General features: G+C 28.1%; 1 protein-coding gene across 1 annotated transcript; it reads left to right on the top strand.

Annotated features, from left to right (window-relative positions):
• Positions 1–4827: 4827 nt before the first annotated feature.
• On the top strand, positions 4828–25523 carry LOC136976083 (proteoglycan Cow-like). The gene is given in 12 exon segments (XM_067271289.1): positions 4828–5251; positions 8404–8455; positions 19143–19245; positions 19339–19571; positions 19651–19810; positions 20255–20337; positions 20409–20525; positions 20599–20805; positions 20885–20932; positions 21001–21060; positions 21063–21137; positions 24489–25523. Coding segments are annotated over 12 exon segments (1398 nt in total). The 5' UTR covers positions 4828–5092; the 3' UTR covers positions 24590–25523.
• The last annotated feature ends 962 nt before the right edge of the window (positions 25524–26485 follow it).

The following is a 26485-nucleotide window of genomic DNA, read 5'->3' on the forward strand; positions in this document are numbered from 1 at the left end:
ATTTAAAAAATTAGATTTATTAATACAATTCTAACTTTATTTCGTTTAATCTCAAATAAAAACTCAAATGCACGTAAATGCACACAATGTCCCACAAAAATTACTGGAATTTTAAACTTTATGGAAAAATCTTGTAAAATCGACAACATAATTTGTTTGTGTAAAGCTAGACAATCAGGAACCCTTTTTGCCGATTTTTAACAGTCGAATCCACTCTCCGTCGATTACGTTTACGAGTTTCTCTGAATTCTGATTTCCGACTAATCATCTGTTTTCACGTGGGAATGGATTTTTTTTTTTAACTCTTTTCGCCCTGTGGGCACTAAGAGGGCCTCTTTTAGTAGGCCCATTATGGGTTCGGCCAAGCCCACAATGGGGCGACCGGGTGGTGAGGGACGGGGCCCGACATATCCGAACGGACCACCCCCCGAAAAATTCCTGGGGATTATTCGACCCGTTCGGATTCGATCCCGGGTCCCCAGAGCGGTAGGCTGCCACCTTTACCGCTCGGCCATCCGGCCGTCGATGTAAAATAGGGCTGGCGGAAATACAGTATTAACAACGTAAAAACACGTAAACAGATACTAAAAATATCATCTTTACGTAAGAAAGAAGATATTTTTAGAAGAACTTAAGAAAGGTCAAAATGCTGTGAAGAATAGTTTGTTCCTGGTGATTGAATATGGTGAGTACAGAAGATATTTTTAGTATCTGTTTACGTGATTTTACGTTGTTAATAGCTGAAACTATGATTGGATAAACTTTAGCGTATATTTGCGGTTTATAACGCAGACAAACGCAATTTGCATTTTGCAGTGAACTTCACTTTTTACCCTTGTTAACACAAGAAGCTCAAATATTATATTTAAGTAATGTTTTTTGCATAATGAATCCCTAGTTTCAAAAACAATGCCAGTAGCGTTAAAAAACAAGTTGTACAAATGTTAACTTACATCAAGTCAAGGTCATTTAAAAGGCTTTTTTAAAACTGAATATCTATGGTAGCTTAATATAAATGTTTGCTTTTGCACGCTGAAGTAAGATTGTTATTCAGGGCCAAGTGCTGTGTTCATTTTTAGAAATTAAGAATGAATTATTGGCCTTTTTCTAAAATGAAGGTACAAATGTTTTAATAAAATATCTTTAAAGTGATATCCGGCTTGTTGAAATAGCATACTTAGCCGATATTTTTACTTTGAATAACTTAATACAAACATCCAAGGAAAACGTGAAAATATTTTAGCATCCGCTGACAAACGTCAGCATTTCAGAAAAACTTCATAATAAAAATGCTGATGGAATTATTTCTATTATAACAAAACATTTAACACTATTACAAGAAAAGATTGCAAGTTACTTTCCTTTCTAAATGTAGAAAATTATTACTGGATACGAAATCAATTCGGCACAGTTAATACATCGAGTCGTGAATTTTCGATACAAGAACAATTTTTCAACTGATCTTAGGCCGCGACTCCACTAGCGTAAAAACGGGCGTAAAACCCCTCGCCGTAAAAACTTTTAATCACTTGACCTATTTGCGTTTGCGCTGGGATTGCTGTGGAGGTCCGGCTAGCGAAGCTTTTTACGGCGACGGTACTATTACGGTTGTATACGTGATATATCGATATAAAGACAATGATTATATTCTACTAGTTTTTTCTGTACTATAATTACAAATGTAGTTAAAGTAATATATTTACTTTCATATATTAACTTTTATTATCGTATTATTAAGATAATATACAGCACTTATAAGCTTAGCTTTTTTATTATATACTCCTCGAAATTGGAGGATTTTCCTTTGGCCGTCTATATCATGTGTTTTGGGCATCCATTATTATAATCGGGATGCCTCTTGTCGTAGATACATGAATACTTTCGGATGTTTTCGATAAATCTTTCCAGATCTGTTCTAAAGTAGCCATGAGAGAACATACACAAAAGCTCGTTTTCCGCCATTTTCGCACCTTGTCACAATGACGTAGATTCCACTGACTTCTGATTGGTCGATGCTACCGTTTTACGGCCGTATTCGCGTCGAAAGTTGAACCCTGCTCAACTCGCTTTTACGCTAGTTTTACGACCTGCTCAGGCGTAAAATATCATGATCACATGATTAAAAATTTTTACGGCGAAGGGTTTTACGCCCGTTTTTTACGCTAGCGGAGTCTCGGCCTTAGTGATTTTGCTGTTCCGCAAATTTTTCTGATATTCAGAAGTATTCTGTAACATCTAAAAATTTAATTGCCTAGTTCAAATTGCATTGGCATAGTCACTGGGTCTATTCAGATATATTGAATTCAGTCTTTCATCACTCGCTATCGTATTGAATATTCAGATGAAACTGTAATAGACTTGTAACAAAAGCCATCTTGGTGCCAAAAGACTAAAAGTATATATATTAATTTAAAATTCAAGTGTAAATTCATTCAAATTTTAATCGGGCATAACGTACAACAAAAATTTATCTTTACAGACTATTTGTTGGGATGGCTGGATGGTAGATACGAATAAGGGCTGTTTCACACTATAACCGATTCGACCGACCGGTCCGATCCGACCGATCCTATAATCGGTCCGACTAGTAGTAAAAGCATATATGAAAGTAAATATATTATTTTTACTACATTTGTAATTATAGTACAGAAAAAGTAGTAGAATATAATCATTGTCTTTATATCGATATATCACGTATACAACCGTAATAGTACCGTCGCCGTAAAAAGCTTCGCTAGCCGGACCTACACAAAAATCCCAGGGCAAACGCAAATTGGTCAAGTGATTAAAAGTTTTTACGGCGAGGGGTTTTACGCTATTATGTCGGTGGCCGACTCGTAAGGACCAATCGGAACGCGTGTTACAGACCAGAACACTAGCCAATCATGGTAAGTTTTTCAATTTAAACAGAAAACATGGCCGTCATGGAAAGAGATTGTGCATTTCGAATTGTTTTAAAACATATTTCATTCGTATCCAGAAATTGTAGTTCTGAATATGTTACAATTTATCGTCAGGCCATATCTTTGGCAACAATATCTATTGGAATGTTTTACAGTCAATCACGTACCTTCAACGTTTAGTTTCTTGGAAATCTCCGTCCAAGAATTATTTTTTTTAATGTTGCCTTTATAATCGGCTCGCCGAATATCATAAAGCCACGGATATTTTCTGACTTCGTTTATTAAAGCTTCCGAGAAAACTGTACCTTCCGCCATTTTCTAACTTCAGATAAATCTAAACTCTGATTGGTTATAGCTTCGAAGTTCTCATTGGCTGTAGCTCACTGACTGCTCCGACCCGACTACAAATATTTAACTTTTCAAATCTGTCTGGAACGACTAGTCGGTCGGCCGACTGCTGTTGCCATGGCAACACGACTTGGAGTCGGACCGGTCGGTCTAGTCGGTCGTAGTGTGAAACAGTTCTAAGGCGCCAGCCTACCGTTCTAGAGCAGAGGTCACCAAACTTTTCTTACAGCGGTCCAGATAACTGACCGAATGACGACCGCGAGCCACATAACCATTTTGTTCAATACAGTACACTAAATACACAAAAAATAAAGACAACCAACATATTTATTTACCAATACACAAACACGATCGCTGAGGCAAGCTCGTAATCGCTTTTCTTAGAAACTTCGTTGCAGGTACTTACTTACACGAACAGCGCTCTGATAACCGAAGTCGCAAAAAGACGCCGAATTAAAAAATTCGGCGTTTTTTTATTTCACTGATTTTCCTAAAAATTATATTACTGTCAGAAGCAAAATTCAGATTGAACCAATTTTGGCATTTTTACTTACACTTACTTTAATTTTTTCTACATCTACAATATATGATATTTTCATATAAATAATTATGTTTTAGTCTGTTTGTGGCATAGTAAAGCGGCAGTCCGGATGAACTGATTGCGCGGGCCATAGTTTGGTGACCCCTGTTCTAGAGGACCAGGATCGAGTTCGAGAGATTAACCCGAATTCTTTGTGCGCGATTAGTTCTAAATATGTAAGGCACCGGACACTATTATCGTGAGCCTGGTCGATTTCACGATAGATATTAAAAACTGCTTTATGGTGCTAAGTTCTTAGTGCCCAGAGGACGATGCCAAAATTTGATTAAATATTTCAATATTCACTGAAATGTTTAATCAAATTTTTAATTGTATTGGAAATTATTAAATCGATTTGAAATTAATAATTAATTAAATCAAACATTACTTCTGTACTGAGTGAAAAGATTAATTTTTTAGATATTTAAATATAACCGGCTTTACATAAAAAATTTTGAGATTTTTATATACGTGTTCAAAATGCAGCGGATGACCTTATGTGAGGAATCTGGATTCGAATCCGACCAGGATTTAGTCTTATATAATTATGGTCGGTTTCAATCCCTTTTGTTCTTATCCTTCGTCTGCATTGTCCTAATTCTCCCGCGGATATAAATTAGTGCAAAATTGCACTCGGCTATAAAACCACAACACAACAAAGCGATGATTCGAAAATCAAATTAAATATTCAAAATGGACCAGTGTCAATCCCAATTAAATCGCTAATTTTAATATAAAAATTTCCATTCTGTAAAATGATAATAATTTATTTTAACAAATTTTAAATAATTTATTATATAAATTTACTCTCGAAATACATAAAATGGCATAAATTTATTACCACTATAAAAAACTATGAAAGATTATAATCAAAAGTACTATAATATTTTAAAATATAAAATGTTATTAATTAATAAAATAAAAGTAGTAATTAAAACATTCAAAATAAAAAAATTTAAAAAAACAGCCGACAAAAGTTTTAAAAGTAGAGCCATAAAGTTTGTGGGGAGACGGTCGTCTGCCGTCTCCCCACAAACTTTTTAGAATAAATTTTAAAAAATTAATAATATTAAATTAATTATATACTTCAGAAACGTAAGTTAAATACAGAATTCTTATCCGTCTGTAATAGAAGTAAAAAAGAAAAAAAAGAAGAAAAAATTTATATAGGGAAGCAGAGGAAAAATCGATATCGGAATCGGAACTGCAGTCTCTTCTATATATACGTCTTGCCATCTCTGTTAAGCTCGGTAATAGAAAAATGACGAAAACTTGGTCTAAGACGAAATTGAAAATGATTTTTGGATGGATTGTTATCCTTTATGTTTTATGCTATCGTCCGGTTTTGGGATGGACCACATTCGATCATCCTAAGATGCACAGTTGGGATTTCGAATTCGATGAAGCCGAGGAAGAGAAGGTAATGGTGCCTAATACAGCGTTTGGGGGGTCAACAACTGATAAATTCCCTTTAATTTCGTTATTTTTTCTAAACATTTATGTAGTTTTGTTGCTTATAAGTATAATATAATTAAATCTTTACAAGTTTTAAAGTTTTTTCCTCTCTTGAGGATTTTTCAATGTTATAAGATTATACATGTAGGTTATAAGATGTAGAGAAGATTTTATATGCATGATGTTATTCTAGATTATAAATATGTTATGATCTTGTGATTGAGTTGTTATGCGATTATCCGAATGTTTGTAAATATTTCTGACTGCCCAATTTTGCATTTTAAATTTGGATCGGACTTGAAAGCGGATGACGTTCTCGTGCCTTACGGGAATGTTCGTACTTTGATTTCGTATACTTAAATGTTAATACTCTGTCTGGTTAAGTTTTATACTGTGTTGACTTCAAAAAGGCTTTGGCTTTCTGCATTTATATTGATATTTGATTATTAAGTAGATAAAATTTAGATAAATAGATTATATCAGAAAAATATTTACAAGAAATTGTCTTTAAATTTGCTTATGGTATACTACTGTGTGATTTGACATGTTTAACATGGTAAGTTATAAACTGAATTTACATGTAAGAGGAAACTTCTGAAATTTACATTGATGAGCTCTTAAAAGATGTTTTAATGCTGTTCGGAGTTTAGATTATGTGATTAAAAGGGTTAATAGCTCTCAATTTAGCACATGGTTAAACAATGAATATATTCATTATATAATTTTTTTTTTTACATTATACAAAGGCTTATATTGACTTCATTACATTTCCATTATTCTCTTGCATATAATATTAATATAAATTTGGAAGGAAACTGGAGTTATTGTCTTCTTATATGCATGGTGTTCTAAACTGTTTTAAATCTTGAAATTTTGTATGATGTTACATGAAAATTAACATATTCTTCTAATAATGAAATAGTATGTAATATTTTATACAGTGCTTTGTAGGCTTTATATAATGAATTACTAAGTAAAAGTTTTATTGGCAATAATTACCATCCACTTAATGTTATAATTAAAATGTAATTTTATATAGAAGTGTAACTTTGATCTAGTTCAAAATTTATGTTGGAGAATTTTGCTTTTATTATACAGTAGCTTTAATAATGTAGAATTTTGATATAGCAAGTTAATTAATTTTTTAAAAATTGCATTGCAGAGTTTTTAAATATGATTTTAATAATAATCTTAAATTAAAGAATCCATTTGTAAATTTTCTCATTAAGTAAACTAATTTTTAATTCCATTCCATTAAAGATCGTCAACCCTATTTAGATGGAAATATCTTATTAGAAAGTAAATTGGAAAATTTTTATTTTTTAAAATTTAATTAGTTTTGTTGTATAGGGTAGTGACCTGCTGATCTAGTCAAATATATGGATGAAATTGTCAGATAAGTGAAATATTTAATTCAAGAATAATAATTATAAAATATATTTCCCTATTTTATCCCTAATTTATAAAAGTTAAACTCAAAGACAGAATACAATTGTATTTAAAAATATAACTTAATATATTTTTTTATTAAATTTTTATGATTTTTTGTGATATATAATGCAATTGATAGAATTCAAAAATGAAAAGAATTATTTGCTTTTTTCAAATTTTAAGGAAACTAATGAATCAACTGAATCATTCAATGGTTAAATGAAATAAAGACAAAGTTTGAAATACTTTCTGTTATGTTTCAATTCGATGTCGAAGAAGTAAGAACAGAAAAAAAAAGAGAGATTGAAAGGTTGGATTGTTGCCAATAATTTGTCTTTAGACTGTCTAAAATGGCTTAAAAAGAGACATTTACACAGGATTGAAATTTTAAATCTAAAATCATATCCAATTTAATGGTTTTCAAATAGATTTTTTTTTTAATTTTGAGAAAACTGCTGGTTATATTCTTATCTAGTTTGGCTGACTTAATCATTAACTGCAGAAATAGTCATGTTTACAGCCTTAGTAATTGTTAATTTTAAGTACTTTGTTTTCTGGAGTATTTATGAATATTATTACTGTATAGATATTTGAATATTCCATTTGATATCTCATTACTCTGTTTAATTTCAATTCAGAATTCCTCACAGAAACATTTGTTTTTGGATAATTTTCTTACACATTCCATCCATATTATTTATTCTTTACTTTGCATTAAAAATATATTTCATGAAAATCTTTCCTTAATTAAATTAAAAATCATGCAAATTGTGATGACTCTTTTGTGCATATCAATATTGATTTTTCAATTAAGAAAGAAAAATAAAATATTCTGTGAAGATTAAATAAAGTTAATAGTAATGACATCCATTAAATCTTTAACGGGTTTTCTGATATAAGAAGCATTTTTTTCCTCCTCTTCTTTTTATTAGAAAGTAAAAAAATTTGCAATTGAATATTAATGATTTTGTTCTTTTCATTATTTATATTTTTAGATTTTTCATTTGCAATAATGTATTATTTTTGAAAATTTTCTTTTAATAAATATTTCAAAGAATGTTGAACTTTATATATTTGATATGTAGTTTTTATTGCTTTTTTAAAAATAATGATTGTATAATTATTCAATATAAACTAACAACACACTAAAAACCTTTTTTTATATCCCAGTACGAATAGTTTTAGATAAAAACTAACGTTTTCGATCAAAATTTGGTCTTCGTCAGGCTATTCGTACTGGGATATAAAAAAGGTTTTTAGTGTGTGGATTTATCCTTCCCAGGGATTGTGCGAGAAGTTGTTTTCAATATAAACTGCTTAAATTTCTTAGATAGCAATTGATGTACCATTCAAAGCAGTAGCTGGCAGTATAAGGCAACTTCTTACAGTCATAACTGATGAGGAAACCATTAATAATATAAATTCCACCAAGTAAAATAGAATAGTAATGGGTTATGTATAAAACATCTTCATAAATGCAATGTTTGAATTATGGATGATGTACTAAGACTCCATTTGTTATTTTTATTATTTCTCATTTTACAACAGTGCATTTAGAACAATATATTTTATAGATTAAATATACAAATTTTGTAATTAGTTGTAATGATCATCTATTTCATTTTTAATGTAGATAGATTATGAAAATTTATTTTCATTCTATTAATTCAGTTGTTTATCTGATAGGAAAATGTAGATGTGAGCAAAAGCACAAAAGTTTCAGAAGTTTGGACAGAAAGTGAGTATTTTCAAATGTTTTTATTAGTTTCTTTAAAACTTTTGCTGGATGTCAGTCACAAGTGTATATAAAATACACATTTTAAATTTTAATAATGTTCTTTGTATATAATACTTATAAAAACTATAAACTTTTTAAATATATGTTTATTTTTTTGCTATAGTTTTTGAATATAAATTTTATTAAAAAATTATTAAAAGTTTATAAATAAGTTTATAACCCTAAATAAATATTAATATTTATTTGATTATTTAAGTTGGTTTTTAATAAAAGTATTTTATATGGAAGCCAGAATAATCTCTAATAATCTTTTAACGTAAAATATTTATTTTCCTTCAATTCAAATAATCAATTTTTTGTGTTTAAAGAAATGACAAAAGTAAAAAAATATTTGCTTTCAGTGGAGTAATTTCTTGACTGAGCATTAAAATTTAAGATTGAAATATTTTGATATGAAAGGTATTTGTATAGTTAGAAAGAATGCCATTATTGTTATTTTAAGTGACAAATTAATTATTTTTTGAATGTATTAATAAAAATTTTTGCTAATTAACAGAAATGAATCATTTTTGTTTGTTTAATGTCAGAATTATTTTCACTAGTCTAATGAAGGTTAAATTAAATTATTAAAATTTAATTTTATTTATATTTTTTATTATGTTAAAATTTATAGAATAATGATGATATTTGAATGTTTTATTTAGAATATATATTGCAAAATTGTATATACTTATATAATTAATTTTTACCATAACAAAAATATTTTGAATAAAAAATAATTTAGTAAATATTATATGATTTAATTGGTATAGAATTTTTTGATGTATAGATTTAAAAATTATATTTGTTATATATTAAAATAGTTGCTTCATTTTATTTAATTTTATAAATATAATTTACTATAAATTGTAAAAGAATAAACAAATCTCAGTTATATTTCTTAGCAGTTTTTATAGTGACTACTGTTATTCATAGAATATCTTGTAAATATTTATTAAATTTCCAACATTTAATTTATAATCATATAACAGCCTTGAAATAGTGATTTTAAGCATTATAATGAAAAAAATTCATCTCATAGATTAAAACTGCTTGAAAAATAAATGTGAAAGGTTTTGTGAAACTTAGTTTAAAATTTATTGAATTTGATAATAGGAAATTAGCAAAGTTTTAACATTTCCAAAAGTTGTTAGATTTTAAATGTTTTCATATTTTTTTAATTTCTTAAATAATTTTTATGAAAATATATTCTTGTATTATTCTTTCTAGTTAGAATGATAAATTTTAACATAAAAATTTTATTTCCTTTAAATAAAAATTGTAATTTTTTTTTTAATAAAGTTAAAGTAGTATAATTTGTTAATAGTGAGTGAGAAGAGGCGTCAATAAAAATAGCAAAGTCATTATATTAAGGATTTATGCTAGCTCAACATATTACAGAAAGTAGATAAGAATCTATTTGAATCCCAAATTAATGTGTCATTTATCACAATTTCATTAGTATAGCCGTGATAATCATAGCATTTAAAAAATTGATTATTTAAAAGATATGGTTATTTTTTTAATTGCATAACAATTTAATCAATATTATACAATAATCAATAATTATTAAATTATTATTGATATCCAATTTAAATATAGAATTTAAAACATTATTTTAAGTCAGAATATTATATTAAGTTTTAAAATATATTACGTTGTTTGTAAAACTGGAAAAAACCACCACCATATATATAATTTATTTAGAATAATAACTCTTTAATCTCTAAATATGTATTTATTTATTTAGGCTTAGAATTTTTTAGAGTACATATATATAAAATTATATGAAAAAATATCAGTAATATGATATAATCAAGTAATTAATTCTTTGATTCCTAATTCTTTTATAATAAAATATGTTGTAAATATTTATACAATATAAAGTGATGGCAACAATATATGAAATCTCAATACGTATAAATGAAATTTTTTTTTTTTTAATTTAGAAATGATCTAAAAATTAGATTAATAAATTTTATTAATAATTGGGATGATTTGCAACTATGACTCCATTCTTATTCTGGAAAGTACTGATATACTGGACCATGAATGTTTATCACTTTACTCTCATAGCTAAGTTACAAAACTATACAGGTACTTCTCACTTTACGACCTACCTGCTTAACGACCACTCGCACTTACGACCAATTGAGTTTCGACCTGCAATTTGGGGAATCCTATTTCTCAGCTTGAATATCGATCAGTGGAGAATGGTGACATATGCACTAAGCATACTATAATAGGTTTGTGCATACTATAATTGTCTTATAGTACTATAATAGGCTAATAGTGTACTATAATAGTCTTTTTATGAATAAATTTGAAGTTTGTTGCATAATTTGTATAATTTTACAACGATTCTATATTCCTGGTGCAAGCTCCTCGTTTATCGACTCGCTTAACGACGTAGTCGTCGGAACGGAACTTGGTCGTAAAGTGAGGAGTACCTGTATAGTATATCTTCATATAGAACTGAACAAAAACTTCAAAAATTCAAACATTGTCATGATGCCACCACTTTTTTATGACTAATGCACATTGGTTCCATTCTTATTATGAGAAAGACTATAGATTAAATATGTTGCATTTTTGTTGACGATTTTTAACAATAAATTACATTAGATTTTAAAATTATTAATTATTAAACAGATAAAGAACAAATTGGAATGGATCTAAACTCTCAATCGTCTTAATGTGCAAAGTTATAATCACACAGTCTCTTCTTACATTATGTTACATCTGGCCAAAGAAGGTGTTATTTAATGCATTACAAGTAATGCCTTTTTTGATTACCCAGACATATAACATAGGATAAGTCTGAAAACTGTCTAAACACATTACCACTTATGATGATGTGTTTAGACTGTTATCCAGACATGAGTTTAAGCTAAATGAAATTGGACTAATAATTAGAAATGATTATTAATATTATGCAGAACAATTTTTATATAAATAATAATTGAGTTATAGAAACATTTTAAGTTATTTTTAGGTAATGGTTTATTTATATGCCAACATATAAGTTGTTTACTCATGAAAAATACACAAAAATTCAGGATTTTTATCTTGAAAAATAATTCTCAAAGACTGAGTTAACTTATATGGTAGTTATAAAATGGAAACCTTAACCACAGAGTGATAAACAAATGGAACAGTGCTCTTAACAATCACTGTGCATAATATACTTTAACTCCAGTAGGCCAGTACAAATATTTTCAGCTAAAACTTGTGTTTGTTGAACATATTAATCTATATATTAAATAGATTAAATAATGATAAAAATTTGTAAATGAATACTATATACAAGCTGTATAATAGTAGAACACTATTACTATAGTGTTAAATAAATAAAATTGGGAGTGGGGCGCAACCACCAGATTGACTCTTCTCGCCGTCCAACTTCTTGGCCGAGATGCCATTTTCAGTAGAAATTCTAAATCACTTCCATTTCAGTAAAATCATACAATCCGTGACTGGTGAGCTTCATGTTCTTTTCCTTCTTGGCGTAGTTCTTCAGGCTTCTTTCAAAATGTTTATTGCCCTTCCAACCGACTAATGCAAAATAAAATTGGGAGTGGTGCGCAACCACCAGATTGACTCTTCTCGCCGTCCAACTTCTTGGCCGACTTCTTTTGAAAGAAGCCTGAAGAACTACGCCAAGAAGGAAAAGAACATGAAGCTCACCAGTCACGGATTGTATGATTTTACCGAAATGGAAGTGATTTAGAATTTCTACTATAGTGTTTTAATATTATATAGCATATATCTTGTTACTGTACTCTGTCAACTGTTAATGTATTATTGGAGTTGTTGATTCAGGTCAAATATGTTTACTGATAGATCTTTTGTATAATACAACATGGTTCTACCATGATAATGTACTGAAGATTTTTAGCAGTATGTGGTATCCTAGATAGATCTTGTTACTGGCATTGCATTTGGTTTGTACTATAATTGTCTTATAGTACTATAATAGGCTAATAGCGTACTATAATAGGCTAATAGCGTACTATAATAGTCTTTTTATGAATAAATTTGAAGTTTGTTGCATAATTTGTATAATTTTACAACGATTCTATAATTAATGATTACAACGATTATAATAATATACATTGAAAGGAATTGCATTAGTATTTTGATGAAAGTGGTGTGGTTTATTATATGCTTTCATCACAGGCTGTTTATATACCAAATACACATTTCTGTTCTAGCCTATCAATAGTTTAGTGCCATGGTTCTCAATCTGTGGTCCACGGAACACTGGTGCTGCTTGAAGCTACTTCAAAATGTTCCATGAAAAAATCAAATATACAATTGAAAATTGTTGCAAACAAAAAATTAATACAATGTAAAACAATTTTTGTATGGGAATGTAATCAGCAAATGCCAATGACGTCATATACTAGACCAAGTATGCTCTTGATTTCAAAAAGTTTGCCATGCCTGCTTTAAAGCTGATGTATTTTAAGTGTTTCGTGGAAAAAAATGTCAAAGTTTAGTGTTCCCCGACTTCATAAAGATTGAGAATCATGGGCTTAGTGGATGCAATGGTACTGTACAGTACATGTTGGTTCAAACCTAAACCTACCATTGCAGGAAAAACTAATTAAAATTATGATTAAAATTATTTATAACAGTTAACTTTTAATTAAATGAGCCAGAATAAAATGTATCTTAGGTGCAAAAGGTTGAATTTGGAGCCAAATGTTTTTAAAATAAATACTTCTGTTATTAAAACTAGTCACTCATTTGTTATAGGGACAGTTTATTAAATTAAATTAAATCAAATATCTTTATTCACAAAAAGGGGATTATCCCTGTTGCAGGGGGTTGTACAAAATTGACTTGTAAATTTTCGTATTATTAAAACATTAACTAGGTTATTAAAATTTAACAGTCTTTATACGTTGGTTTTATATTATTTCGTTATTAACATAAATAAAAACAGTTATTTTAACAAACACAGTAATATGATTATACAATAATGAAGTTATATAATGTTGATATATTTTGACATACTGGCATAGATTTACAACATTTTTGTAATCTTAATGAAATAATTATACAGAGAATAGAGATCATTTTTATTTAGGTTATTGAGAGAATTTCTATAATCTTGGGATGAATCACTTTGGAGTATTCGAGGAATGTTGAAAGAGTCACGTACATTAGAGAGATTTTGACATTTCTGAAGTAAGTGTTCAATTGAGAAGTTATCGAATTTGCACCATGGGCAATGATTGTTTGACAGGTCAATATAGAAATTATTGATATAAAGGGAATATTTATTTAGACGTAATTGTGAAATTAGCCTTTTCACGTTGAAGTTAATTGATTTTATCATATAAGGTTGTACAGAAGGTATTTGTAAAATTTTTAAGTACCAGGGATGATAGGTATTGTGATTTAGGCTATTTTGATCCATATTTATAGATTGAGCGATAGCTGATTCCATTAACATAGTATATCCAAATTTCCAGTCCTGAATATTATCTTTGAATAGAAGATCTGATACTCCAAAAGAATTTAGTATTTTATTTAGTTTAGTTTGCCAGAGTTGTATTGTAGTTGATTTTTTACTGCCTTTGATTATTTCGTGGTGCAGAAAGGTAATATTACTGTCAGATTTGAATTTTAAACGATAGTAGAATTTAATGATACGTTTTAAGAACAATGGATAAGAGCAGATACGGTTAGTTTCGTGGCGAATTGCGTAGCCTGGGACAGTTCTTTCTAAGTGAAAAAGTTTGCGAAGAAAGTAGATGTGAAATTTTTCTAATTTATATATATAATCGAGACCCCATATTGGGGATGCGTAATATATGATTGGGTTAATGATTGCGTTATACAGTTTCATATGAATAGATAAATCGGAGGTTTTTAAGTTAGAATATAAGTTTAGCAGATTATCTATAGCAAGTTTTACTTTATTGTTCAAATACGAAATATGTGCTTTGAAAGTATGATTCCAATCGAACATAACACCTAGGAAATTGACTTCATTTACCATTTGCAGAGGTTGCTTGTCTAGATATATCGTTGTTTCTTTTTTGGAGATTTTACTATTCTTACGGAATATAACGACTTTCGTTTTGGTAGGATTGATTGTTAATTGGATTGAGTTGAGGTAAGAATTTAGTTGATTAATTTTTCTTTGTAGTGATATTTTTGTCGGAGCGAAGATTGCAAGGTCATCAGCAAATAATACATAATGAAAGGTCCTGTCACCAAGTTCTATTCCATCTGAGCAATTCTGAAATATGTGATCAATTTCGAGTAGATAAAAATTGAATAGGTATGGCGAAAGAGGGTCACCTTGGAGTATTCCACGTGTTAATGTTAGCGATGGTGAGACGGCTTTGCCCTGTTTAATTTTTGCGTTATAAGTTGAGAATAGCTTAGATATAGTGTTTGCAAATTGATTACCTGCTCCGTTAATTTTTAGTTTATATACCAGTAGCGGAACAAAAACAGAGTCGAATGCTTTTTGGATATCAATGAATGCAACATATATTTTTCTTTGCTTTTTTCTCAGATGAAGTTGTATTATGGATGATAGTAGGAAAATAGCAGATTCTGTTCCTTTATTTTTGAAGAAGGCGTATTGAAATTTTGCTTCGAGGTCAGTTATTTTAGTCCAGTATTGGAATTTTGTAGCTAATAAAGATGTAAAACATTTTCTTAATGTTGACAGTAGTGCTATTGGTCTATAATTAGTTGGAGAAATTTTATCACCTTTTTTATGTATCATTGATAAAATTACTGAATTCCAGGAGTCCGGGTAATTAATTGTTTTGTACATAGATTCCATTTGGGTAGATAGTTTATTATTAGAAGTATTAATAAGTTCCGAAATTTTGTACCATAGATCTGTTGTTAGAGTGTCATTCGAATTTGTCGAAGATGATGGATGGATTATATTGGACTCACCTGGTGAATTCTGTAGTCTTTGTGGAGTTGTATCCATATGCTGGTTGTTGATTTCTAAGGCTGGTTCTAGTGATTCTTTGTCCATTAATAGATTAAAATCCGTTATAAGTTTGGAGTTGGATGCACCTGATTGAGACTTTTTACTTTCCAGTTTGGTTCTGTTAAGCGGAGGTCTACCTCGTTTAACTGGTGAATGCAGCATATTTATTAATTGTTAATATTTCTTCGAGAACGATGATTTCTATACAGTTTTAGTAATTTTTGGTTAATAAGATTAGAGAAATACAGTAGTTTCTTAACACTTGTTGAACCACAACGCAAAAGTCACCAACACCTCCCACTGTCGAGCCATGCCGTTATAGGGACAGTTTATTTACTTTGGGCATAATTATCAGAGAGTAATCTGATTCCATTTATAATCATTTTCTTTATATTCTAGATATTAATAAGTATTGTAAAATATCATTTAAAAACTTTTTCAAAAACAAAGTTTTAAAATTCAACTCTATCGAGAAATGATCAATTTTCATTTCTTTAGAATTTTTCAAATAATGATTTTTTTTTATAGAAAATTAATTTATGAAAGGAGAGAAAAACATTATAAATAAGAATTTTTTTTAATGAAATTCTATAATTTAAAAAATTACACTAGGTATAAAAAAAACTAATTTCCTTAAATTACAAAAGAATAATTTCTTTAAAGGATTTGTTTTAACATTTACAGAAAGCTGATATTGTACAGTGTAAAAAAATTTAGTGTACTTTTATGGTATAAACAGTCTGTTTACTATAATAGCAGTATTTATTTTAGTAAAAATTATAAAATTATGTATTTAAAAACAAGGTTATATAAATTTACCATTTAGTTTTTTAACATATAAATATTTTATAATATAAATATATAATATTATATAATTATATAAATATTATATAAAATAAATATTATATAAATATTTTATATAATATGTTTTTTTTTATTCTTTTAAGAAAATATTTTGTCTTATTAAATTGCTAAAAACTTTTATATATTACTTCTTAATATTTCTGTGGTAAAGATTGTTTAGGCCATATAGATCTATAAAAAATTCAGAGGTAGAATGAAATAATATAACATTTTTTTATTAAATATATGTTTGTAAATTAACTTTAGTCAAACCATTTATTTCATGGAAAATATGATAAGTTTTTAAATTTGAGTTAGTAAATTAGAAGAGAGAAACTTTAAAATTGAATTAAAATTCTAATTTTGCATTAGATAAATCATAAATTTTTTTATTATAAGTATTTCATAAAATAAAAAAATTTAAACATTACTGCTCCAGTTTTTCTTTGGTCACTTTTTTAGAAATGATTTCAAACTAAATAAATACATAAGAAACATTATATGAATTAATAAAATTTAACTGAAAATTTAAATTGATTGTAGAAAGTAAATTTTCATTTACAAAGCAAAACTATAAGAAATAATAATTTAAGACTTTTGAATTGAACTTGATAGTATTTATATATATATATATATATATATATATATATATATTTTTTTCTGTAAAATATCGAAGTTTAAGATAAATTTTCAGCACATTGTTTATATTTTTTATCAAGTATTATTTTAATAAGAATATAAAAATGTTATTGACAATATTAATAAAATATATTTTAAAATCTTGTTTATTTAATAGCTAATATTTTTTGTAATTTATATCAGACTATTTAATACTTATACAAGTCATGTTTAATCTGAGATTCAGTTGAATGGCTCAAAAAATATAACATACATTATTGATGAATTATTTTATTATATGAATTTTTGTTTTTTTGTTAGGTTTGCTTATAACAAATTAAAAATATTTTATAAATTTCACTATATTATTAAATAACAGTTTATGGATATTTTGATATAAGGATTGTCATTTCTATATTTCTATACTGTTATTTGCATTTGCTTAAACTGTTATAAAGTTATTGTCAACAGACATTGCACACAATCTACTGTACCTCTCAGGCTTCTTTTTTGTTCTAGTAGGAAATGTTTTAATGTATAATAAAAATTTAAATGCTGCAAGTTATATAAATCTTTTTTCTGCCAAGTTATTTTTTATTTGTAAATATAAAATAGAATAATAAAAGTATATTTATATTTTAAATATTCAGATTATTTGAAAATAAAAATTGATCAGATTGTTTGAAAAATAAATAAAAGTATTTATTTTATTTATTTATTTATTTTTTAATTGTTATAGTGAAACTTATTCATTTTTGTCTCTGTTATTTTAAGATTAAAAAACAAAAAAAAACACCAAAAATTGCCAAGCTAAATTTTTCTTCCATTTGTAGTAAGGCTAGTGTCCTAGCATACTGAGAAACTGGAAAGTTGGCTGCTTCACAAATTTGTAAACACAGTGCAATGTCATTGGCATCATTACGCTGTCTAGCTGACCGTGTCCAGAATTGTTTAATAATTAATTATCTTCATTCTGAATATGATGGTCTGAAATACTTTTCTCTTTATTAATAAATGTTTATAAACTTCACTAAATATTACTTGGTGATATTTATTGGCATCTAATCAAATTAGAATGTGTTTTGGTAATAAAGATACAATAACATTTTAGTTTAATAATACATAAATAAATAAATTAATTAACTAATTACGGTAGTTTATAAAATTCAATATATATATTCACAATATCTTGGACAAACATGCTAGTTACAAAACCTGAAGACAAAAGAAAATATTATTATAAAAACAGTTTTTTAATGGCTATATTCTTTCAGAAAAGGATTTTATATGACCTGAAGTCTATATAAATTTATGTAACTGTTATATTTTATATTTATTTAATATTTAATTAATGCTAATGCACATTAGATTTTGACTATTATTAGAAATTTAGTGATGATGAAATTCATTATTTGTTTACTTGTTATTGAAGATCAAGAATCTGCATTCAGAATTTTAGGTGTATTTAACCATGTTGAATGTCACATTTTTTACTATTATTCTAAAAATTCAGAGTTGACTGTAAGCAATAATTTAATGAAAATTTTATATAATTATTAACCAACTTTACATTTCTCTTTCATAATTGAAATCAAATCAAAAAGTATATGATTTATTTTTTTCTTTTTTAAAGAAAGTAGTGAATAGTAAACTAACCTCAAATTTTATATAACTATATTCAAAAATTTTAATTCTAATCAGCATTATAAAGTATTATAAAGTAAGTCGTAAGCTATTTAATACTTTTTAAAACATTTAATAAAAAAAACCTTTTTAAACAGTAAGTGTGTTTTAAATTTTTAATTAATAAACATGAAATTCATTTATAGTTTTGTGTATGTATTCTGCTGTAACTAGAATTATAATTAAAATTTGTCTGACTAATAATTTGCATCTGCTTATAAATTTTCACTGAAAAATATAAGAATAATAATCTTTTTTTAAATGAAAGATATATAAATGTTAATAAAATATTGTCGTCATAATTTTGCATTATACATAAACCAAACACAAATTATGTAGATAGATATTTTTGTATCTTAATACATTTTTCATGTTTTCAAAACAATATAATTTAAGTTACAGAAATATACTAATTTTATATAGTATATTTATTGAAAATATTCAAATTACTGTTATGTTATGTAAATTTTATTCTAAAATATTTAAAAGTTTACATTAAATAAACTGAAATTAATTTGAATTCCAATTTAGATAATCTATGTAAGAATTTGCAATGCAAACCTCATCAGACGTGTGTAGTGAGAGATTCTACAGTTGCTCTGTGTGTTAACAGAAAGAAATTAAGATCTAAAGAGTAAGAATGTATTTAAAATTTTGTTTTTTTGAATTATTAAAATGTAAATTTGTTAATGTTCCTCTGATATTCACTATGTTTGATATTACTTAGAGCAAAACCTGTCCACAAGCAATCTAAAGAAGATGAATTAGAAAGAAATGATAATGAGTGGGATGACCAAGATAGTGGAAGTGACACTTGCATTCCCTGTCCACTTGCCACATCAGATTTTGTCTGTGGATCTGATAATTTAACTTATTCTTCTGTCTGTAGATTAGAATTCCGCAACTGTATGCACAAAACATTAGTTGTAGTTGCTTGCAAAGGTTTCTGTCCATGTAAAGGTAATAAAAATGCAATTTTGAAAATCATTTTTATTAAGATTTTGCTTATACTAAATATTGAATTGTTTTGTTATTTTAGCTGCAAAATCAGATAATGATCATCACAAAGAGCAGAAGATGAAAGAACGATGGAATCATTACATCAATAAATATCAAAACACAATCAATAAACAAAACAAACTCTCAAAACAAAAACAATCAGGGAAAGAAGATAAAATGAGTGATGTTACAGTTGTAGGGTGAGATACTTTATATATATATTTAACATTTATAAATTATTTTTTTTTATGATTATTATATTACAAGTTTTGTTTGTTAACTGTTAATATTTGTTCTGTTTAAAACCATTCTGCACCATATAATTTCATTAGAAATGTGTGTTTATTTTTTTAGTTTCCGTCTTGGTCTTTATTTTATTTCAGTAATTTTTTGCCATTTCTGAAACAAGCAAGTTTGATAACTCAAACAAGTAAGTTTGATAATTAACAGAAGAGATTGTTTTTTACCAAAAATCATATTAACAAAAGCTGATTACTAACCTTTTTCCAGTGCTTTTATTTAACATTATTATTAGCATTTTTAACAAAACATACAGGAAGAAATAATTATTTGATTACTTTTCATACTTGGAGGTTTATACTCCCCTACAGAAATTTAAATTTGAATTAATTTTTGTTTCTTAGTAGCAGTGAATCTGGTTTTACGGAACACCAAGGAAAACAAAATTCTGTACTTACAAAAGTTTCTCCAACAGTTGTAAAGAGGGGTGAGTGTGAAAAGATACAAAAATAAAATTATATATATGTCTATGTTCTAAACATATTTTATTAATTGTAGGTTGTAGTGAGGATGAACTGAAAGCAATGGGTGACAGATTACTTGATTGGTTTTCTGTAGTAATGTCAGATCATCGAAGGGGCCAGTCTCGCCGTAGATCATTCAGACTAAGCCACAGTAATTTTATTGTAATTAAAAGAAAATGGTGTATATTTCAACCTTCTTATAATTAAATTTGATTATTTTACAGCAGAATTACCAGATTGCAAACCAGAAGTAAATTGGATGTTTCAGCATTTAGATACTGATGGTGACATGAAGTTGTCACTCCAGGAACTGTATGACTTAGAGCATGATGACAGAGAATACTGTCTGCGACCTTACCTGCTAGATTGTGATGTGGATGGAGATCTGGTTCTAAGCCCTCATGAGTGGTGTTCTTGTTTTGATAAATCACGTATGAAATTCAGAAAAATTTTAGAATTGGAAAAGTTGAGTTAAATATTTTGGAAATAGCAAATTTATTTATATTTCAGAGAGACCTTGTGCTGCTGCTTTGAAACAAATTCCACCAGGATTGATAGGTATTTAAATTATTATAGTGCATTAAAAAATTAACATAATTTATTTAATAATAATTGTAAACTTTTAGGAGGTTATTATCCAAAGTGTGATAGTGATGGATATTATGTTCCGACTCAGTGCCATCCAGGCACGGCCAATGCTGGTGTGTAGATCGACATGGAGTAGAATTTACTAATACCAGACGCAGGGGTCGACCTGACTGTGGTATGTTTCAAATAGCTCTTTCAAAATTTTAAGTAATGATATTATTTAATCAGTTTCTGTTATGTCTGCCATATGGTTAGTCCACAGCCATGTGAATTCATGTTTGAACCTAATCCAGATTTTTATAATTTACTGTGGTCATTATGAATCAAATTATTGTTTGCTCGCCTTTTACCTGATATGAGCAGACTTGTTCATAATAGGTATAATTGTGGCCAGATTTATGCCAATACCTCATGTAAATAAATTAATCAATTTCAGATATACTGAATAAATTTTCTATTCAAGTTTTCTAATTAAAAATACTGTATTTGGTGGCACATAGGATACATTTTTTCCAAAAAAGACTCAAAATTGCTTTACATCTATGCAAAGATGAAACTTCTGGTAAGCTAATATTTACCATAGATGCTGACTAGTGTAGACTACTGATTATTATTATAGAATTGTGTTAGGTAGAAGTAATGTTTCTTGAACATTATTATTATTGTTAAAAAATAATTATTGTAAAAGTTAAAACTAGATAACATGAGACATAGTTTGTACAGGATCAAACTCTTCAAAGCTATGCTGTAATTGTTTGAACTCCTAATGAGTGTTGTCCCTATATGTTTTTATTTAAAAAAAGTTTGTCTAGATTGATTATAATTCAAGTTTTACATCTGATATTTTGATTTAGTCAGTAAATATTTCTAAATAAACAGTCTAGCCTCATGTAGGGACTATAGTTTGTGTCTACCAAAATATTCTGTAGATAGAAAATAACTAAATGCAATATTTTGGAACAGTTTCTGAAAATTAGTTTAATTTGTTTAATATTAATTTCAATTACTTCTACAAATAAATATCAACATTAAATAATTACATTTGAAATATGTGGAGAGAAAATTTTTTAAATCAAAAATAAACTTAAATATTTATCATATTTAATTAAAAATCTAATTTGATACTAATTCTTTCTGGAGCATTACATGTAAACAATAGTTATTTATTTAATGCTTTCTTATGCAGGGTCCAGCAGAAAAATGGGTGATTTATAAATTCAGTTAACTTTTGAATGTTTTAAACAACTTTTTGTGTACAAGATTTCAAACAACATAGTTTGGCATTTATGTCTTCAAGATGACATCATGCAAGTGATCCTCATTCATGTGCAAACACTTTACATTCTCAAAGAAAGTCATGTATAGAATGGTACAGTATATTCTTGGGTATGTTGATTGCAAGATGAATTTTTGCCTTAAAAGTTTCAACATTTTGTAGGTGATCTTCATATACCACATTTTTTGTCGTACAAAATATTGAAATTCTTAAAGGCAAAAATTTGTCATGCAATCAATAACATACCTGAGAATACATTGTGCTGCTCTAAGCATGACATATTTTGAAGATGTGAAGAGCATTTTGCACATGAATGACAGTCACTTGCATGATGTCGTTTTGTAAACATAAATGCCAAATTATGTTGTTTGAAATCTTGTACATGAAAGCTTTATTTTAAAGTATTCAAAAGTTTATAACAGTATATTTATAAATTGCCCGTTTTTCTTCTAGACCAGTGATTCTCAAACTTTTTCGATCCACTACCCCTTTGTTCCATAAAGTTATACTTAACGCCCCCTAACTCATTTTCTCTTGTGTGAGAAAGGATTGGAAATATTCTTAGGAAAACTTTTCTATGAATCTCACATTTTGTGCCCTTACCTTACATTGATCTCAACATCTGGAAACCATTAAATGCAATGTTTCCTCTTATCCGTTTAACAGAGGAAAAGGAACAGCTGTCAGTGACCCCAACTTTTGCCTTTGGTCACCGCTCAGTACCCTGCCTCCAGCGCACCCCTAGATTTACTCACCGCCCACAAAGGGGCGTTATCGCTCACATTGAGAAACACTGTTCTAGACCATGAAGCTTTAAATGATATCTAATGCAGAATTGTTAGTATTTTAACTAAAAGGATTATATAATTTATGAAACTTTTTAATATTTTAAATTAACTCATTTTGTCAAACTTATATTTTGAATAATTATTAATATATATTCACTCTTGGATTTTTATTATATATGATTTGCCCCACTTAAAATCAGCCTGACCAAGATAGTGAAACATTAGTGATGTAAATTTTACAGAGGATATTTAAAAGAAAAAGTATAATGAGACCAATCCAGAACTATATGTAAACAGAAGGAAAGTATCAACATCAATATTTTATGTAAGGTCAACCTGAACATTATTAATCTGCATCCAGATCAACTGCACTGAGCTGTGACAAACCAAACAGAGGTGTGGCACAGTGCAGGCAGTTCTGACATCAAACTATGAAATATCGTGCAACTTTGAGCTCCAATAAATGTGACTCAGAAAGTGTCAGTACATCAAAGGAAAGGGTATGTTCATTTGCATTCAATTTGAACAGAACTTACAGTTTTTGCAGTTTCATGCATCATATTCAATTGTGCATGTGCTCACACTGAAACACTGCTCATCCCCAAAATATCCTTAGCTCAGTTCTGTGCTGTTCTGCTCATTTCTGCTTTGTTTTGATCCAGTCATTGCTATATGGAGCAAAGCTGGGTGGTTAGTCTGGACACAGCTTTACATGTACACAAAGACGCACAAGAACACCATTTTCAGCATCATCTATTAGTTTCTGTATATTTAAATAATGTTAAAATAAAGTTTCTGCATGTTCTTTGCCTAAATTCATTTGTCATTTCCAGCAAGTGGGATCAATTTTAACAATATTTGATTCTTTCAAACAAAATTGCAGGAAATTTTTCATATTGAGAACAATATTAAAATTCTTAAATTTTAATTTTTATTGGTTGAAAATACATAAAAATTTCTGTTGATTAGTTTCATAATTTTAAGACCTGTCAAATGACAATCCAAATTCAGTTTTTAGCAGATACATGTTCAAATATGTAGGGTCAAATTTTTACATTGTATTTATGTAATCTTCTTTAATAAGTAAATAATCACATTTGTATTAGATTAAGCTGCTGTTATTTATAAAAGAATTAATATAAATTACAATAGAAGCATATATAGTAATGTTACAACATTGTATAACAGTCCAGCCATTTGTGTATTAGGAGGGTGCTGACAGTTGAGTGGACTGCTAGCTCCCTCCTATTACATTAAACTATAAATATTGAATTTTGTAATGGAAAATTGAAGCATCAGGTTGTATTATTTAATATCTACTCTTTCTAATTTTATGAAAATAACATAAAGAATTTTATTCAAGTTGAAATTTTGAATTATTGAAAAGAATTTTTAAATAATAAATTTTATATTTTGGAAATAATTTTTTTTATCAAATAAATCCTACTATTTTATTTCTTAGAGGGATTACTGAGAAGAGGAAACCAAGAGAAGGACGACGACATGGAGGAGGATGCAGAAGAGGATCAGGAAGGATCTGCTGACAGACCTCTGGATTTTTAAGCTTTCAATTTTTTTTTTGTGTTATATAATAATAGCAAAAAGTATAAATATCCCAAGTCGGGATAGGGTGATCATCACTCGATAGTTGATTTTTTAGTAACATATCTTAGTGGATTATGTAGACTATTTGTAAACATTTAATGTTATACAGTAAATAATCTTCTTACAAGTTTTTAAATAGTGAAGATCCTCTCTGGAGAAGATTACATTCTGGATGTTATATATATATATTCATATATATTATATATATGAAAACTAAAAACGTTTTATTTTGTATGTTTTGCAACTTTTTGATTTTTTAAATTTTGTTCAGTTTGTTTACTAACACTTGACAAAACAACAAAATCCACACGTCTTCCATTTGAGTTTTGCATGTTATTGTTATGTTATTTATACTTTGTTTCCGTGCTTCGTCACTGTATATACCGTCTCTCCTTTGATACTCGCAGGTGTTGATTGCATAGGGTTTTTACTCTGTTCTGTTTTTCTTATTTATTTACATCTTGGTTAAAGTTTTCACTGTAAGATAGACATTATTTGAAATTCCCTAAAAATATAATAAGATGACTTTAAAAAACCTTTCCAGAATGTAAAAACTTTATATTCGAGAAACTTGTGAAATTGTGAGTCAAATGCTTACTTTCATCAGATGTTAACAATTGTCGATATTTGCGAGATGTTGAACCGACGTAATATTGTTTTAATACAAATATCAATTAGGTGAATACTGTATTTAGCCTTGTGAAACGTTAGTCAATAGCGAGAATATTTCTTATTGGAAGCTGTCCCCGTACGAAATTTAATTTCGAATATTGTTTAAAATGACAAAACGCTTTATTGTACACTGTATTCTTTATAGAAAATGTATCGGGTTGCTGTTTCGTGCGAATGTAACATTGAGATTAATAAAGTGCGTGGACTTTTCAACCTATAAGGACACCATAACTTCTATATTATAGCTTTGTTAAACAATCATTGCATGATTATGGCTGTTAATCTTGCAAATTTTGAAATGAAAAGAGAGCCAAATTACATAAAGGTTTTAATGATTGACATAGCATAACACACAAACATTGTTTTTTGAGAGAAAAATTTTCAGAATTTTTTGTTAACTACAAAATGGAAAATTTTTTAATTAACTATTTTTTATGAATCTCAACAGTTCTACTTTGTATACTTCAATACATTCTTTTACTATTATTTTAATGATTACACTCCACTTTTATTACTCTCCATAATGACTGTTTGTTTGTTTTTTCTTTGCTATTTCTTTTATTCATTTAGTTTATAACACTATTATTTGTTGATAAGAGAATCCTTATTTTGATTTATTAAAAAGCATTAATATATTAAATGTAGCCGACCATGGTTTGACCTGAAACTGTCAATCAATGGGTGAGTGGTACTGTACATTAAATTTGTACTATCCATGACAGATTGAACCAAATTGCCAAATGGGTGGAAATCCCCCATCTCCCTGACAATAGGCTGATTGCCAACCATGTGGCCATCTGACAATCCTGTGAACAATACAGCTAAAACCTAAATTAAAAGAATTTTATTTATAGGATTTAACAAATGAGTTAAAAAATTGGAGTATACACAAGGAATGGTTTTTTCTTGTATAAAATTGTAAATTTAAATATATTTATATCCAATTCTTTAATTCTTTCCTCCTACTGCAATGGAAACAAGGCTGCAAAATGTAAATTTGATTTGGATAATTATGATTTTATAAATTAAAATTTCTAAATGCATTTTATTGCACAATTGAAAAGTGTGCTCTTTTGTTGATCTCCAACTAATGTATTTGATGTTTTATTGAAACAAGTCCCGGCAATTCTCATTTTTAATTTCCTTTTTATATCTAGAGTAGAGTCCTGGAAACTTGACATT

The sequence above is a fragment of the Centruroides vittatus genome, unplaced genomic scaffold (assembly GCF_030686945.1).
Source record: "Centruroides vittatus isolate TY-2023 unplaced genomic scaffold, ASM3068694v2 contig_393, whole genome shotgun sequence".
Taxonomy (NCBI): Eukaryota; Metazoa; Arthropoda; class Arachnida; order Scorpiones; family Buthidae; genus Centruroides; species Centruroides vittatus.